At 43.7% G+C, this 19,077-nt stretch overlaps 1 protein-coding gene across 3 annotated transcripts in view; it reads left to right on the top strand.

Moving 5' to 3' along the window:
- Positions 1 to 19,077, top strand: part of ST8SIA5 (ST8 alpha-N-acetyl-neuraminide alpha-2,8-sialyltransferase 5) — a gene marked incomplete at both ends in the record, with an annotated part of 46,453 nt that overhangs the window by 10,330 nt on the left and 17,046 nt on the right. The window contains one exon of one of the 3 annotated variants that reach the window (XM_080362849.1): positions 7,392 to 7,499. The exons of the other annotated variants lie outside the window; for them this stretch is intronic. Coding sequence (XP_080218975.1) covers positions 7,392 to 7,499 — 108 coding nt within the window. The remainder of the gene's footprint in view (positions 1 to 7,391; positions 7,500 to 19,077) is intronic. 3 annotated transcript variants of the gene reach the window in all.

Below are 19,077 nucleotides of genomic sequence, written 5' to 3'. Positions count from 1 at the left end.
TTTTCTAATGGTCTTCTCCCAGTGCATAAGAAGGTCTTCTCTCCTCCCATAAGAAGGGCAGCATCCTGCTCATGTACACGAGCTGACCCCAGAAATGTTTTATTTTTTTGTGGTGTACCTGGTAGGGTTGTGACCATGGATTCTACACACAAAGAGGCCAACACACACATAGTATTTTTCTTGCATTATAGCACAGGCAAATTGGACCTTCTTTCCTTCCTTCCTCCCTTCCTCCCTTCCTTCCTCCCTTCCTCCCTTCCTTCCTCCCTTCCTCCCTCCCTTCCTCCCTTCCTTCCTTCCTTCCTTCCTTCCTTCTTTCCTTCCTTCCTTCCTTCTTTCCTTCCTTCCTTCCTTCCTCCCTCCCTCCCTCCCTTCCTCCCTCCCTTCCTTCCTCCCTCCCTCCCTTCCTTCCTTCCTTCCTTCCTTCCTTCCTTCCTTCCTTCCTTCCTTCCTTCCTCCCTCCCTCCCTCCCTCCCTCCCTTCCTCCCTTCCCTGTGCTGTGTCTTTCTAGATTGTTGTGTCTTGAATATTTCCAGATGGATTTAAGTTTTTGAAGTGATATTAAATTATTCAAGTAAGCATTTGTTTTCCTTTTCTCATCTAACTTCATTGTCTGGCTCTTTTCTCAGTAAAGAGGAGGTTTTGGACACAGAGGCTGGTCTGCCCTGACTCTGCTGCGTGAGGCTTGATTTCAGCATCTTGTTGTTACCCAGTGGATGATTTACTCCTTTTGAACATCTCTAATGTCTTTCAAATGCAATGCAAAAAATTTGCTGTTTCTGGCCTGCACAAAACTCAAAAATTCCTCTTGTTGATATTTCTGTTGTTTCCTATGCTTGTCTTCACTCGTGTGGTCTCACACTGGAGACTCCTGATATTCCCCTTTCCTACCCAACCTCCACTTACTCTCTGGTCCATTTTAGTGGGTGTTTTCAGTCACTTTCATCTGCAGATCATTCATGCATACCACTGCTTTAGTTTTATTTTCCATACACCCTGTGGACACAGTGAGTCATAGTTTCCTTATTTTGCAGAAAAAAAAAAGGAACTGGATCTTCAGCAAGATCAACCATTTGAATTTCCTATATCTCTGTGACATCCCTGTTAGTAGGCTCAGGGCATTGCTTTCCATCTTAAAAGAGAGTAGCATGATCATTTAACACTGAAATCTTCAGTTCCTCCTCTCAAGGGCGGAAGAGTTATGAAATGGGGAAACTGAGGCACAGTGAAAATGAGTGATTTTTGATTTTCCACTGGTTTTAGGAAGACTTGGCTGTCTGTCAGGGAAGGACTGTATATGGCATCTGTGTTTGTGTAGTATATAACAGTGTTGTGCAGCACCATGACCAGGACTGTAGTAATAAGATCATAAAGTTATTAATGATATATACAGAATTAATATATATACTACTAGGTTATAATTTAAACAGGAGCCGCAGTCACAGAAGCTGGGGTTGCTGTCACCTCCTAATGGCCTCTTTGCTAGACAGAATGCATCTAGAGGAGGAATGTGGGAACTGCTAGGAAAAAAGAGCAGGAAAAGTGACAACAAATAAGAGAGAGAGATCAAAAAGAAAATTAAGTCTCTTGCTTAGCTCCTGGAGACATTTATATCTTCCTTTCACCCCTTCAAAGGAGGCTACAGACTCCTCTGCGTCTCCCTGCTTGACCATCTGTGGTTGGCCAGAAAGCTGAGTCAGATTTTGGCTTAGCTTTGCCAATATAAAATGACATCGGTTTCTATCTGGTTTTGCTTGCTTTTGGGTTTAGTCCGCCTCTGGTAGATGCAGAATGAGGGTAGTGATATCTGCCGCCTTGAAAAATGAGTGGAATTAGCCTGCTGGCTGGGATTAAATTAAATGATCTTGTGGGTTTTGAGCAATGGGTTGGCACTGGAGTGGTAGGTGCTCTTCAGTGCCCCCTCTTCCATGACAGGGGAAGGTCAGGTTGGACAGGAGGAAAAGGTTCTTCACCCAGACAGTGCTGCGCAATGGAACAGGCTCACCAGGGAGGTGTCACAGCCCCAAGACTATTCAAGAAGGGACTGGACAACATCCTCAGACACACGGTGTGAACTGTGGGGTTGTCCTGTGCCAGGACAGGAGTTGGAGGGAGCTGGGTCTCCTTAGCTTGGAGGAGACTGAGGAGTGACCTCATTCATGTTTACAGATAAATAAAGGGTGAGTGTCAGGAGGATGGAGCCAGGCTCTTCTCGGTGACAACCAATGGTAGGACAAGGGATAATGGGTTCAAAAAGGAACACAAAAGGTTCCACTTAAATTTGAGAAGAAACTTCTTCCCGGTGAGGGTGTCAGAGCCTGGCCCAGGCTGCCCAGGGGGTTGTGGAGTCTCCTTCTGTGCAGACATTCCAACCCGCCTGGACACCTTCCTGTGTAACCTCATCTGGGTGTTCCTGCTCCACGGGGGGATTGCACTGGATGAGCTTTCGAGGTCCCTTCCAACCCCTGACACTCTGCAATTCTGTGATTCTGTGACTCGATCCTTGTGGGTCCTTCTCAACTCAGGACGTTCTATGATTCTCTCCTCACACCACCTGTGTGATGTCCCTATCGCTGTTCAGCCCTCGTCACCCATTGGTGCTGATCACTGTGTCACTTAACCACTTGCACCGAACTGTTCTTATGCCTTGAAAGCATGTGGGTCTCTCCTGAATAAATCCTGCTGCACGCATGGCCATGGCCTGCTCTCCAATTAGAGCCCGGTCAAGACCAACAGCTGTGCTTAACATCTTTTAGGTCCTCTCCATTTATTTGCTGTGGAATAACTCCCTTATAAAAGCCTCACCTTTTTCTCTGAGCTGAATTTTCACCTTGCCTTCACGCTTTAGAAAAGCAACGAGACACCCCTGCCATGGGAGCTCAGTGTGACGGCAGCGCGGACACAAAGCTTCTTGCTGCAATCGATCCACTTGCTCATTCTCGCCTTATAGTTCAAAACCCTCATAATTATTTGACATCCTCTGCTATTAAAACCTCCGCTTGTGCAGGAGTTGTTTTTCATTTGGATTTTGGCAACAGGCTTTTTTGCTTTCTTCCCGCTGCTTCTTGACAGCTGGTCTTGAGAAGCCCTTCAGGACTACTGCTGCTTTGTTAATTTTCTGGGGTTTTTTCACCCCCTCCTGCTATTCTTACATTATGCCAGTGTTTATTTGACCACATGCTGATTCAACATTTACAGTTACCAATTTGGATCAAAATATTGGTCTGACTTCACCTGAAACTCAAGGTCTTTATTGCTAAGACATCCAACATAACTCGGTTTCTCTAGCGCAAGGCATAACATTGCTCATACTCTTATTTGATAGGGGTAAGTCCTCCGATCAATGATGTCCATAAACCCACACGAGGAATTTGCTTACAGTGAACGGGCAAAACAGAGCATCTCTGCACTAGAAGTGTTTCTGGCCATTTAATCTTTTATAAAGTCTTCCATTATCGACAGCATCACACGTTGGAGAAATGTACTAATTTTAGAAGGAAATATTATTAGGGCAAATTAAGCAAATGGCGAAGATCCACTATAGGTAATCATAGGTAATGACCCCAGGCTTAAAATTTGCCTTTTTTTTCAACTCTGTGATGTGAAGTGTCTAAATGACATGGGAGAGCTCTATGTTTAAGTCATTTCCTCTGATTTCCCTCCCTTCTTTAATCTTTCCTTGCCCTCTTTTTCATTCTGCTTCTTTTTCTCTGCCTTTTTTTTTTGTGTTTCCATCCTGCACGTGCTTTTCTCTTGCAATTCTGACTCACAGAAGCTTAATTTACCTCTTCTTTGTTTACCTGTTTAAATGCAGTTAGTGCTGGGAGTGAACATCATAACTATCATAATATGCTGGAGAAAGATGTCGAAGGAGCAGTTCATGTGTCTGTTCTGTTCTCTCAGGCTGTTTGTAAGTTTGCCCAGGGAGCTTTAATGAATCCTTAGGACTCACAACTAAGATAATTAAAAAAATTTTATTTTTTAAAAATTGGAATCTCCCAACTCAGGGCTGATTGACACCAATGGTAAAACTCTCAGCAGTCTTGGCAGAAACACAATTAGTTTGGTTAAGTGTTTTTAAATGTCTCATCCTTGATTTCTAACCAGTCCTATTACTATAAACCATTATTCATGGGAGTTGTTCTTACGAGGAAGAGGTTTATGTGACCATCACTCCAGAAAACTTATAAAATGTATAAATATCTCCAGGGTGGGTGTCAATAGGATGGACCAGACTCTGTTCAGTGGTGCCCAATGACAGGGTGAGGGGCAATGGGCACAGACTGAAGCACTCGAGGTTCCATCTGAATATGAGGAGAAACTTCTTTCCTTTGAGGTGGCAGAGCCTGGCCCAGGCTGCCCAGAGAGGTTGTGGAGTCTCCTTCTCTGAGACATTCAAACCCGTCTGGACACGATGCTGTGTGACCTGCTCTGGTGACCCTGCTTGAGCAGGTGAGTTGGACCGGATGATCTCCAGAGGTCCATCCAACCCCAACCATCCCGTGATTTTGTGGTTCTGTGATTGTGTGAGGATACAATGCACCAGATTGCTCAGATTGCTCTCAGTCTTGCAGGCTCACAGTGAGACACACAGTCCTATGAGCTGTGTGATGTTTCTTCAGTGATATATTTTGTGTATATCTATCTATCTATCTATCTATCTATCTATCTATCTACCTACCTACCTACCTATCTACCTATCTACCTATCTATCTATCTCTGTGTTATTAACCCCCTGAGTACCTGCTTTGTGGAAAAAAAACACTCTGTGATCCTGTTTTCCAGCCTGGCTCAGGATCGGACACTTAGCTCGCTCCTGACACTAAGCTCAGCTCGTGACTTTGTACTTTGTCCTTACCATGTAGAAGTGTCATACCCAGACCCTCGCTTCCTGTCGTTAGGTATTTTTGTACCTCGATTAGATCCTCCATCCTGCCATTTCAAAGCTGAGTATTTTAAGCTGTTCATCAGGAGACATTTCTACCATTCCTCAGTGTTGGCCTTCCTGATCTCTTGGATCTTTCCCAAAATGTTCATGTCCTCTTTTAAACTTGGTGCCTCAGCTGCAGTAAACGTTGTTCTCAAAAAAGGCTTGATGAGAGAAGGGCATTAAATAGTCGGTTTATCATTTACTTTGCTTTATGGACAGATTCACCCCCTTCTGCCTTTGATCATTTACTCAGCCTTCCTTCCGTCTGTTACATGTGGAGTGAAGACACACTAAGGGAAAGAACTTTACTGAATGTTTTAATTCTTCATTTCATCTGCTGGAACATTGGCTGTGCTTCAGGAGGGTCACATCTGAAGGACACACTGACACCAGCTATTTATCTAGATTAGTGCTCTCTATTTCAGTCTGCAAGTAAATATCTAAGCCCAAAATATCTAAATTAAAACCAATTATAAAGTACAATTTCATCTTGTTTTCCCCACACTTCTACTCTCTCTCCCAATTTATCATTCAGTGCTGCCCTTACCAATTAAAACATATTTTTAAGGTCATGTATGTAGATGTCTTTTACAAAAATATAAAGATTCAAAAGAAGCATGTTTCCATACCAGTTATACTGTGGCAAAAAATGTGTTAGACTGTGCTACATGTGAGAGAATCACAAGTGTTTATTTCAACAAACCTAAAAGTGAAGGTGTCTCAGTAAAAGTGAGAATTTTCTCATATTTTCTTCACACCAATATTCTGCTCAGAGGTTGCACCTTGGGCAGCCTCAGCTGATTAAAAACTGTCAGAGCAATGTAGAAGGTATGTGGCTTCCTGAAAAGCCATACCACTGCATTACCCTGTAGCCATTATAACATAACCTATACACCATCCTAATATATACTTTGGAGCTGTTTAGAGTTACTCCCCTTTTCTGCTGGAGGAAGAAAAGACACCTTATTTTAACGTCCCATGTTATTCCTTCTTAATTTCCTATGCTGATAACTGCTGCCAATGAGACTGGAGGATAGATGTGGTCTGAGAGATGCTCCAGTCCTTGTATAACAATAAGCCTGTTGACCCAGAAAGGAATTTCAAGGCTGGAACAGCTCTGCTGGGGGACAGGCTGAGAGAGTTGGGGTGTTCAGCTGGAGAAGAGAAGCTCTGGGGAGACCTTATTGCACCTTTCCGGACTTAAAAGGGGCCTGTGAGAAAGATGGGGACAGACTTTTGAGCAGGGCCTGTTGTGACAGGACAAGGGGTGATGGGTTTAAACTAAAGGAGGGAGATTCAGGCTGGACATGAGGAAGGAATTGTTGTCCCTGAGGGTGGTGAGAGCCTGTCCCAGGTTGGGCAGAGAGGTGGTGGCTGAACCATCCCTGGAGACATCCCAGGCCAGGCTGGACGGGGCTCTGAGCACCCTGAGCTGGTGAAGATGTCCCTGCTCATGGCAGGGGGGGCACTGGGGGAGCTGGGAACGTTCCTTCAACCCAAACCATTCTGTAATTCTAAAACTAGGGTCTGTTTCTAAAACATGGTCCTGGATGCCCTTTCTTTTGGGCAAAGTGGACTGGCAGATTTCTTTCTGGCTGTCCCTGCACAGCCCACCCGGAAGGTTAACTTTCAGTATTGGCAGCACCGAATGTTCATGACTCAGCTCCCAGCCTTCTGAAATGATGAAATTGGGGTAAAATGGAGAAGGTTAAAAATAACAATCTGAGAGATTCTTTTTCATTGACATCTTAGTTATAGGGAGGATATGACTTGTGTTGTCAAATGTTTCTTCAGATCCAGCTTTTTTAAATACACGTGAGATTTCTACCCAGCTATAGGTGGAGTTTCCAGAAGACTGCAGGCATCATGGGTCTTGGAATGAATTTGTGTAAGGCTGGAAAACAAGCAATTGTGATGTTTGTGATATGCATTGCCTTAAAAAATGTCATCTTCCCAAACAGGGAAAGGAACCAACTCATTTATCAAATGATAAGTCCTTTACTAGAGCAGCCAAAAAATCAGAGGAAGAACCCAGTGCCACCACATTTAACAGCTACTGTAGAAGTAAATTTGAAGTTTGGAGAGTTTACTTCTTCGGCCCTACAGTTTTCCACATAAGTCTCCAGGTTTTTGCACTTGGGTGTCTGGGAATGGAATTTCCACCCTCCTCCATTCCACACATATGTAAATTATTTATGAGCACAGATGATTACTGCCCTCCTGATTTCTTTGGTGAATCTGGTGTTGTTTTCCTCCAAGGACTTGTAGAGTCCATGGGGATTAAAAATTAAGTGTTTCTACTAGTAAGACGATGTCTTGTGGTTCTCGGTATCTTTTTATTGCTTTTGATGAACGTGTCATAGTCACATTTCTGTGTTAAGAAAAGGGACATGAGAACTCATGCTGATAGACTTAACCTAATGAATGATATCAAATATCAACTGCCTCGTTTTCTTGCTAGAGGGCTGCAGTTTAGCTGGCAGAATGGAGAGGAGTTGGCAAATTGGACCGGCACCTTTAATTTCACGGATGACGGAGCAGTGAAGAGTGGCAGTGACACAGGCATCAGGTACCGACACCCGAGGGGATGACTGCAGAGCTCGTTCTCCCTTTGTATGAACCACAAATATGAGCACAGGCTGCGTGAAAAATGAGATTTGTGGTTTGCTTTGGCTGCTCATTACCACTCCCCATGGCACAGAAGATGCCAGGGATGCCCAAGGGTTGTGCTGTTTTCCCTCTTCAAGGCCTTGGGGGCATTTTGGGATATTCCATAAACATCCATGCAGCACGCAGAAGGTTGACTGCTTATCCTGGCCTCTCCTATTTCTAGTCCCTCACCAGAGCTGTGTGTCAATATGTGGGAATGTGGGACTTGGGTGGGAAATGCCTCAACATGACAGTGTTGATGCACACAGAGCACACTGGAGAACTTGGCCCGAATATTTATTTAGAATATAATATGTATTCTGAGAAAACACAGATTTTCCATGGCCTAATAGGGGAAAAGTGTTCTATCAAGACAGTAGCATTTCCTTTATTTACACTATTTTGAAAACATGAGAAGCACTGATGTGCCATTGCACATTTTAATTTGTGGCAGGATCCTTTTGACTGACACATATCTGAAGGGTCATGAAGAGCATAGTCAGGAAACTGGCTGTAGTTGTGCCTAAAGAGCTCCATAGCTACCGCTGGCCATCTGCATTAATCTGGGTACAGGCATAGTGTGAATATTTGGGATATCTTACTGGAAACTCAGCTGTAGAGATTAAAAATCCTGAGTGATGTGTAGTATCAAGTTCAATAAGGAGCAAGGAAATCTTAGGAAGACCGTGAGTTAAAGAAAAAATAAAATTAATTAAGAGAAGCTTACATTTAATTCCTATGTATAAATAAAACTATTTCTGGATGATTATGTATTTTATTTAAAATATCATCATTTTGGTAACCATACACCACCACAGCTGGGTAGCTGGTAGCATTTCAGTGGTGAGCGGAAGCACAGAGGTTAACTTGCCAAAAATCATCTGGTCTCAGTGAACCACAGAAATGCTGCAGTTCCTGTTGATGCTCTTTGCTGTAACGTGATCCCATACAAGCGCTACCCACCTCTCGTCTGGTTTAACCGGTTACGGTTCTTTATAAAAAGAATCAGCTTAAGCTGCAGTTTTTCACTCAGAGCAAGGGAAAAAAGATTTGGTCGATATATGTATGTATGTGTCTATCTTTCTACATATCTCTACTTTCATTGCCTTTTTTTTTGTGTATGCATCTATAGTCTGTATATGCAAAGTCTTCAGTTTAGGCACTTGCAATCTAAAAGAACCAAATGTGGCACAAAGACAGATTTCTTCTTGAAGACATGGAAGCATTAATAAATATAGATTTCCCCCTATAGGCACCGTTGACAATTGAACCATCATTGACTGCAGGACAGGGAACCAATACCCTTGACTGCAAAATACATACTATGTGTAAATTTCAAAGGTTATAATATCAATCAAAGATGCAAATTTCAAATCTGTGTCATGTTAATGACTGTGGAGCTGAGTGATGAGTATTTTGAGTTAGAGATAAGTCTATCTGCAACGTACATTGCACATAAGTGTGTTATAGATATCATTTATGTATTTGTCTACTTTCTGAAAGCTGAGAATACAGTAAAACAAAAAGAACTGTATAAATGCGGAGGTGAGACTAGAGGTGAGAGTATGTGGTGAATAACAGCAGAATTATGTCATAAATTGTTCACTGTTTACCTTTGATCATCTTTCTCACTGTGTTATCACTAGGTGTCTCCTGAGAGTCTTAATCAACACCCAGCTTCAGGCAGTTGATATGAATTGAAAACAAGCCTTCCTCTAATGAATAATTCTTTCCACCAAATTGAAAACTTGCAGGCTACATTTTGCTGACCTGATTTTACTTGTGTATATTTACAGGGCTCCAGAGATATGTCTAAAGTGCACAAAACTAATTATATGTCAATGTAAGCACAGTAAATACCTTTCACTGCATGGCTTTGCAGCTTATTGAGTGTTATCATCTCCTTGTGAAAGGTTTGGTGTTTAAAGATATGAATTGAAATAGATATTAATATGCTTTTCATTAGCTTATAGCAGTCATATGTTTATATGTATATCGATACATGTTTATTCATACATATGTAGTATAAACCCATGTATATTCAGTAACTATTCTTCATCTTTTAGTCATGTAAGTGAATACATGGTGTAGAGGCACTGACCACTCATTCTGTAGGAGTGATTTATTACCTGAAAATGAAGGACTTTCAAAGAAAACACACATTGAGAGAACAAGTGCATTAGAACTGCGAGACAGACTTCACAAGAGAAGTAGCCGTATCAGAACCAATGAAGACAGAAGATTAAACATTGCATAAAAAGGATCAGTTAGGACAGAAATGAAGTATGTCATGTTATCTGATTTCAGTAGAAGCTGATTCAGACTTTAACTAACGAACGAAGTTAAAGTGTGGCTTGCAATTTGAATGTTTTTCCACTGTCCAGGGGAGTTCATTACACAGTTTCAGAAAATGAGTGCTATTCTTGTTGTCCCAAAGAAAGGGTTCTTTACCTGGTCTGCATACAAACGAGCCAAATTTAGCACACAGAGGCGAGATATTGTTTATTACAGATTTGTGCAGGTTTGGATGCTGGAATAAAGCCAGCATATCAGTAAGAATAATAAAAGACATTATATACAAAATCTTATCACTATGCTCACACCCTAAAGAGCCAATTGGTTAGACCTTTGCATATTGCATTACATAATCTTTTTAATGTATAATGAGCAGTGTTCAGCTAGAGGACACTTTATCCAACAGTCTTGTTAAAGCAAGACCCAACTAATCATGCAGGCTTCAAACTGTCTAAAGCTTCAAGGTCAGTAGTGTCTGTAGTTCATGATCAGGTGTTTTGGAAGCCACTCTTCCTTACATGGGCAGACTGACCTAAAACTGGCAGGATTTATATATCGTTAGGTTAGCAATTGCAGACAGGATTCGTTCTTTTGAGTGATGACAACATTCTGATTGCAGACAGCTCCACTCTGCCAGAGTCACCAACCTAACTGAGGGTTTTCATCCCAGCACACAAGACACTTCTTCAGACGATCTAGAACCAGCCCATGGAGACCAAAGCTGATATTATGAGCTTAGCTCAGTATGTGGTGCAACCCAGAGTGTGGGTTGTATTTGTGGCATCTGATATTGCTGTGGGTAGATACTCGAAAGAGATCTCTATTTGCTGGGGCTTTTTGCGCACCAAAAGCTTAGTTTCAATGCATTATTGCATTGCTGAAGGTCTTCTAGGTAGCAAAGAAGTTGTGAGAACCTGCAATGGGTAAAAGTTAAACATTGCACAACACACCAAAGCCATAGGGATGTCTACTTTCAACTTAAGGAGGACTAGATGGGCTGTGGGCTCTTTGAAACCCTCACTCAGATATGATGTGAACCATTCGTCAAATACTGGCTTGTTTTTGTTTCTTATGTATCAACCCTTGCTTAGAGTTCTACCTTTTGATTTTTGCCTTGTGCTTACAATATCCTTGTGGGGAATCAGGTAAAGGATTCTATCTAATGCTGGTTATGTGAAGCTACTTACTAGAGCCCTGAATCCTCTGTTCTCCTGCTTTGCAGCTCACTGGGATTATGAATCTTCATGCTTAGAGTATTTTTCATTGTCAAGGAGCTGCCTTAATGATGTAATGATCTATATACCGTATCGGTTGGGTTATAGTGTTCTCTGCCACCTTCAGTCTACCTGGGCTGAAGACAGGGTTCAATGTAGGGCTTAGGTGGTAAGACCACAGAAGCTTTTGACAGGTGCATGGAGATGTGAGCTTTATACTTTTGGGCCTGTCAGTTTGTACACTGAATTCTCCCATATGACCAATCTGCAGCTTTGTCCCCAGTGACTACAAAATAGAAAGTGCTGTCAATCAGATTCATCAAATACACATTTCACAAGAACAAATATAAGGGCTTGAGATGTTCCTGAAGTCATAGTGCTGAGCTCTTCATACAAAGATAATAAAATCTTGAGAGCCACAAGAAATAAAAAAAAAAGCCATTGCTTGTAATAATAAGCTAAAATGTGTTTTTTGAGCTGTTTTTGATGTGCAAGTGTTGTCATGTGTTTTTTTGTTATGCCTCCTAGGTGGCCATATGGATAACAACATCAGCAGCTCAGTTAAGTCAGAGTGATGGGAATGGGCTTGACTAAAATAGCCAAAAAGCAGTTTATTAAAAATTGCAAGACTCCTGAAATGGCATTGATTAAATAGGACTCCCTGCAGCATAACCCACTGCTGCTTCTCAGGAGCCGATGTTGTTTTATTACAGTGACTATGAAAGAAAAGAAACACCAGAGTCTCCTGCAAACTACAGGGTGTTTCAAAAAGATGGACCCAATTTGAAATCACTGTATCTTGCAACCACAAACACTCCATGAATGGAACTCTTCCAGTCCATACAGCGGGTAGAAGGAATATAAAGCATGTATAAAATGGTTACTAAAACCTGATAACTTGTTAAACTGTTTTCAGTAGTAAATTTTTGTGCAGTTGTAACATGTTGGGTCCATCCTCACAAAACACCCAATGCGATTGACTGTACTCTCCAGTAAATCGTTCTGACGGTGACACATTGTCGGGCTGTTTCTGCTTTAGCTCCTGCTGCTGCACCCACAGCTGTTGCAGTAGAGCTGTGTTGGGTAGTATATTAGACCAAAATTTTGGAGAGACTTAGGTCCTGAAGAAGTGAAGACATGAGAAGGGAACAATGTGGTGTTAGCTGGAGCGGATTTTTGGTCTATTCATGCTGCTGATGTGGGCAGCATAGCCAAGCAATTCCAAGTGATCTGTGTGCCGAGACATGAAGATGAGATCAAAATCAGAACGGTAGTGAGCAGCCAGAGCCAGTTTGCCAGGAACTTTCATAGTTGTGAATGAAAAACATATCCTGAGAGTATCGCAGCTATCGTCTTAAATGTACAGATGTGTTAACTGTCTGGGATGTCACGGCACTGGATCAAACAAGGAATCGGGAAAAGGGGCGTCTCTGAGGTATGATAGATGTATGCACTTTTCTGACGTTACTTGGGAGGGACGTAGAGCTACCAATGAACTGCTTTTAAAGGGCAGAAATGTAAAATCCAGCCCTCTTCTGTGGAAGATCAAATTTGTGGATTTAGGGATGGTTCATGGAAGCACTTCTGGTGGGTTTTTTTTTTTTGTTTGTTGTTTGGTTTGGCTTGGTTTGGTTTGGTTTGGTTTGGTTTGGTTTGGTTTGTTTGTTTTTTTAAGCAAAAATCTTTAATTTGAAAGACAGGCATGCAATCTTGGGAAACTGCCCTTGTCTTGGCGGATGGACATTTCTGATGCAATCTGTTATCAAAACCCAGAAAAACTTGTGACACTGTAAGGAGACAAATCTAGCCAAACATTTCAAGATATCCTAGGTGGGTGATCAGCAGGTTCACAATGGTCTCAAACCTGCTCTTCTTCTACAGTGGGTGGTTCTTCATTCTCCCAGTCCCTGCCTTTGCCTTCTACAGCTTGGGTAGTGAGGCCAGAGCACTTGCCAGTGAAGACTGAGGGAAAAAGATCATGAAATGCCTCAACCTTCTCCATGCCCTGGGCAACCAGGTCTTTTGTTTGCTTCCAGAGAGGGTCTGAATTTTCCCTAGTCTTCCTTTCATCGCCAACCTACTTATAGAAGCTTGTCTTGTTGCCCTTGGTGTCCCTGTCCAGATTTAACTCTATCAGGGCTTTAGCTTTCCTAACCTTATTCCTGGATGTTCAGTTTCTCTGGATTCCTCCCAGGCTCCCAGTCCTTGCTTCTACCCTCTGTAGGCTTCCTTTTTGAGTCTGAATTTGCACAGAACCTCCTTGTTCATCCATGCAGTCCTCCTGGTGTTTCCACCTGACACCCTCTAAGTTGGGATGCATCACTTCTGAGCTTGGAGGAAATGATCCTTCAATATTAACCAGCTCTCTTGGGCTCCTCTTCCCTCCAGGGCTTTGTCCCATGGTGTTCTACCAAGCAGATCACTGAAGAGGCCAAAGTCTGCTCTCCTCAAGTCCAGGGTAGTGAGCTTGCTGTGCATCCTCCTTACTGCCCTAAGGATCTTGAACTCCACCATTTCATGGTCCCTACAGCCAAGGCTGCCCTTGAGCTTTGCATTCCCCACCAGCCCCTCCTTGTTGGTGAGAACAAGGTCCAGCGTTGGCTCCTCTGTCACTTGAAGAAGGAAATTATCATCAATACATTCCAGGAACCTCCTGGATAGTTTCTGCCCTGACGTGTTGTCCCTCCAACAGATACTGGGGTGGTCAAACTATCCCATGAGGTCCCAGGCTTGTGGATGTGAGGCTGTTCCTATCTGTTTATGGAAGGCCTCATCTGTTTGATCTTCCTGGTCAGGTTGCCTGCAGCTGACCCCTCCCACAATATCACCGGCCCAACTCTCCCTTTAGTCCTGACCCTTAAGCTGTTGGTTGGCTCCTCATCCATCCCCAGGTGCAGCTTGATTCACTCCAGCTGGTCACTGACATAGGGGGTGACACCACCCCTCTTCTCCGCTGCCTGTCTTTCCTAAAGGGTCTGTATCCTTCTCTTTCAAGACTTCAGTCACAAGACATCTCACCATGTCTCCGTGATACCAGTAAGTGCAAGTGTCCCTATTTCCTCTGCTCTATTAGAATCATAGAATCATTCTGGTTGGAAGTTACCCTCAAGATCATACTTTTTGGAACCAGATAATTTCTGCAGGTCATTTTGTAACTCTTGCTAATGTCTCAAACCCTCAGACCAGAAATATCAAAACTGGATGGAGTAACTCAGAAGAGCTATTACCACATAGTGTATATGAAGATGTATGATCATCTTCTCTTGCTTATATTTTATTTTTTTTTTACATGACACAGGCTCCCCATGGAGGTGTCACAGCTCTAAGCCTGACAGTATTCAAGAAATGATTAGACAACGCCGTCAGACACTTGGTGTGAATTTTGGGGTTGTCATATGCAAGGACAGGAGTTGGACTTGATCCTTGTGGGTCCTTTCCAACACAGGACATTCTGTAATTATAATGACACATTTTTCCCTAACTACAGCCACATGCTGGAAGTTCACAATCAGTTAGCCATCTATAACATCTAGTAACATTAGAGATTAAGATTCTAAAGGATTTGAATGACCTATTGGGGAATGACCTATTAGAGAGCAGCACAGGGGAAAGGGACCTGAGGGTCCTGGGGACAGCAGGGTGACCATGAGCCAGAACTGGTCCCTTGTGGCCAGGAAGCCAATGGTACCTGGGGTGGGTTAGAAGGGGGTGGTCAGTAGGTCAGAGAGGTTCTCCTGCCCCTCTGCTCTGCCCTGGGGAGACCACACCTGGAATCTTGTGTCCAGTTGTGGCCCCTCAGTTCCAGCAGGACAGGGAACTGCTGGAGAGAGTCCAGCGCAGCCACCAAGATGCTGCAGGGAGTGGAGCATCTCCCGTGTGAGGAAAGGCTGAGGGAGCTGGGGCTCTGGAGCTGGACAAGAGGACACTGAGGGGTGACCTCATTAATGTTTACAGCTATATAAAGGGTGAGTGCCATGAGGATGGAGCCAGGCTCTTCTTGGTGACAACCAATGATAGGACGAGGGGTAATGGGTTCAAACTGGAACACAGAAGGCTCCACTTAAATTTGAGAAGAAACTTGTTTGGGGTGAGGGTGTCAGAGCCTGGCCCAGGCTGCCCAGGGGGGTTGTGGAGTCTCCCTCTGTGCAGACATTCCAACCCGCCTGGACACCTTCGTGTGTAACCTCATCTGGGTGTTCCTGCTCCATGGGGGGATTGCACTGGATGAGCTTTCCAGGTCCCTTCCAAACCCTAATATTCTGTGATTCTGTGATTCTGTGAACCAGTTATTGCCAGTCACATTGGCATCAGCAGGTGGTAGCCAGGAGGAATATGAACCATCTTTTTTAATATTTGTTGTCCCAAGGAGGAGATAGTGAAGTAGTTTCATTAACCTGTATAAGAGAAGACTATTGCTTATCCAGACTCCTCTTTGGTGCCTACAGCATCTTCTCTTTCAGTTCAGTCTTTCAAGCTTCATCCTGGTGTGGACAAGTCAGCACAGGCTCCCAAACAGCAGAAACAACACATGCAGCAATGTGACTTTTTTTGTTCCCAGCCCTAGTGAAGTGTGAATTAATCTAAAGGCATCAAACATTTCTGCTTCACTTGCCAAGTCTCACAGCAGGGGGATCTCATTTAAATCAAATGGTCTTAAGTTGCACCAGGGGATATTTAAATTGGATATTGGGAACAATTTCTTCCTGGAAAGGGCTGTTGGGCACTGGAACAGGCTGCCCAGGGCAGTGGTGGAGTCACCATCCCCGGAGGGGTTTTAAAGATGTGTAGATGAGGTTCTTAGGGACATGTGGTGACAGTGTTGTGTTAATGGTGACAGTTTTAGGGTTAGTGGTGACAGTGTTGGGTTAGTGGTTGGACTCAATCTTGGAAGTCTTTTCCAACCACAATGATACTGTGATTCCAACACCAGTATGTCCACAGGTGTTTCACAAGGTGTAGTATGGAAAGTCATTATGATTTCTGTCAACTTCAGATGCTGTTTTTGTTTGTGGTGGCAATTGTGTAGTCTGGGCAGTGTCTATGAGAGCAGAGCCCAGGGTCCCTGTCCTTGCCTGCCATGGACTTACCTGTCAATCAGCCTCTACATCTAGATGAGTTTTCCAGAGCCCCTGTAGCCATGATATGCTCCATCTCAGCAGTATTTTTGCTACAAGGGTCTGAAGATCCCATGCTGGCCCTGGTAGATGATCTTGAGTTCCCGTGTGCTTTGGATAGTGTGCTCTGGAACCCATGCAAGGCTCAGAGTGGTGAAGGTGAATTTAGACCCGAGCCTGGCCATGGATCTGCCCATCCTGAGGAGTGCAGGCACCGCTAATTGAACAGTTCTTTTAATAAGTGCTTAGTAGGAGCCTGCAGGGCTTGGTTCATTTATTCTCATTTCTTAGTCACTGGATGATGTATATTTTTTGAAAGATCTTTGTTTTTCCTGCAGGGTAGGTGGAATCCTTCCCACAGTACCCTGCTCTCCTGCAGCACAGGCGCTGCAGCCTCACTGCGAACAGTGCAGAACCGGCAATGCAGGAGCGAGAAGGCATTTTTATGCAGGAGAAAATGCCCTTGTTTAAAAGACGCCTGACAGTTACACGCAATTATATTTTAAAACCTTTGTTCAGCATATCAGACAAACCAGTGCCTCAAACCAAGTGTCACTTGAAGGCAGGATTGAAGTCTCAGGCTTCTTTAATTCACGTAGCATGATCAAGAAAAGCCGACTTTTGATCAAAGCAGGAGCAGCCCAGCTGCGGATGATCAAAGACATAAGAGTTAGATGGGGTACTGGGAAACCAAATCTGTCTCTCACTAGCGAGCTCAGCAAGCTACTCAGCTGGAAGTGAGGTTGCGATGGGAGACATGAAGGTTACAAAAGAAGAAAGTCTCAATTAATCAAAAATGGAAAATTACAGAGTGAATAGCATCTCATTTCTGGGCATTCAGTACCGAGAGGCATAAAAAAAACCCCAAGAGTCCTCTCTGAGCACTTGCAGCTTGTGTGGTATCTGGGTACAGGACGTGATCCAGGAAAAAAGTAGACTAGAAAGCTATGATTGACCTGAAGGGACAAAGAGCAGTGGGACGTGTTTAGTGCTTGGTACCTGGAAAAATGACACCCCATGTGCAACTGTGTGCTTTGTTATGATTCAGTTGTCACTGTGTTCCCTGTGGTAAAGAATAATGACTTCCTCTGTTGGTTTTCCTGTAGACTGGTGACCTTTGAGGGATAAATGTTATTTAGACTTCAGAAGGGGAAATGAAGGCAAGCACGGAGAGAACATTCTGGTGGTGAAATAGATTAACTCTGTTTTATAGATATAGATGATAGAATCATTGAATCATTTTGGTTGGAAGAGACCTTCAAGGTCATCGAGTACAACCATAACCTAACACAGTCACTAAACCATGTCCCTAAGAACTTTATCTCCACATCTGTAAAACCCCTGCAGGGTTGGTGAAACTGTCATTCTTCTAAAGCTGAAACGCGGCACTTTTTTTGTAGCAAAAGGAGTAGCGTAGTCAGCTGTGTCATTTGTCACTAATCAAGAGTATAAATCAAAATAAACTGCCCTACACCCTTTCTTCTTAGCTGAATATCAGACTGAGGAAGATGATGGGGAGGACAGTTTCCATTTGTGCTAATTTAGCTTTCTGACAGGCAAATATATCTTTGTTCACAGGGAACTACGTGGCTCAGAGTGGGAGTTAATAGGCAGAATCAGTACTTGGAGCCCAGGGAGTGGGTGAGACTGATGCTTCCTCTGGGAGAGCATGGGGGGCTGGTCTCCAAGCACTCTCAGCAGAACCATTACTGGAGGAAGTCCAGCAGTGGGACACAAAGATGCTGAGGGATCTGGAGCATCTTTCTGATGAGGAGAGACTGAGAGAGCTGGGGCTGTTCAGCTGGAGAAGAGAAGCTGAGAGGGATCTTATCAATGCTGATAAATATCTGCAGGGTGGGTGTCAAGAGAATGGACCAGACTCTGTTCAGTGGTGCCCAATGACAGGATGAGGGGCAACGGCCACAGACTGAAGCACAGGAGGTTCCATCTGAATATGAGGAGAAACTTCTTTCCTTTGAGGTGGCAGAGCCTGGCCCAGGCTGCCCAGAGAGGCTGTGGAGTCTCCTTCTCTGAGACATTCAAACCCACGTGGACATGATCCTGTGTGACCTGCTCTGGTGACCCTGCTTGAGCAGGTGGGTTGGACTGGATGATCTCCAGAGGTCCCTTCCAACCCAAACCAGCCTGGGATTCTGTGATTCTGTGACCAGACCCTTCTGAGTGGAGGAACTGGGTTTAAAACACATCCGTGGGGCAAGAGAGAACCCATGTTACTCGTGCTAGAGCTCGGTGTTGTCCAAAAGCTCTATTGTGGGAAAGTACACTGTGCACTTCTGTGAGAAGAGGTTGGCTGATGCTCCAAGCAGCTGTCTTTGCTAAATTATCTCAGTGTCTGTAGCAGGACGGGGGTCACTGGGAAGCAAATAAATAGCATGAACATGCAAGCTAGAAGTGAGGAAGAAATTTTTTACACTGAGGGTGGTAAAACAGCAGCCCAGGTTGGGCAGAGAGGTGGTGGATGAACCATCCCTGGAGACATCCCAGGCCAGGCTGGACGGGGCTCTGAGCACCCTGAGCTGGTGAAGATGTCCCTGCTCATGGCAGGGGGGGCACTGGGGGAGCTGGGAACGTCCCTTCAAACCAAACTATTCCTTGATTGTGTGATTGTCCCAGCAGAAAGAGAGAGTTTTATTTATTTATTTATTTACTTGTTTGTTTGTATATTTATTTATTTTAGTCTATTGACCAGATACTGTCTTGCAAAGTCCTTAATGCTGTTTGTTGTGGTATCATTAATACTTGCAACCTAAGTGCATGAGTGGCATTTACACTAATGAGGTTTTGGTGTCTGACTACTTGCTTCAGATGTGGTTCAGGGCTTATGAATGACAGCCCACATGATGATTATTCAGCA

This window comes from Nesoenas mayeri (assembly GCF_963082525.1).
Source record: "Nesoenas mayeri genome assembly, chromosome: Z".
NCBI lineage: Eukaryota > Metazoa > Chordata > Aves > Columbiformes > Columbidae > Nesoenas > Nesoenas mayeri.
This window is presented reverse-complemented; position numbering and strand designations above follow the sequence as displayed.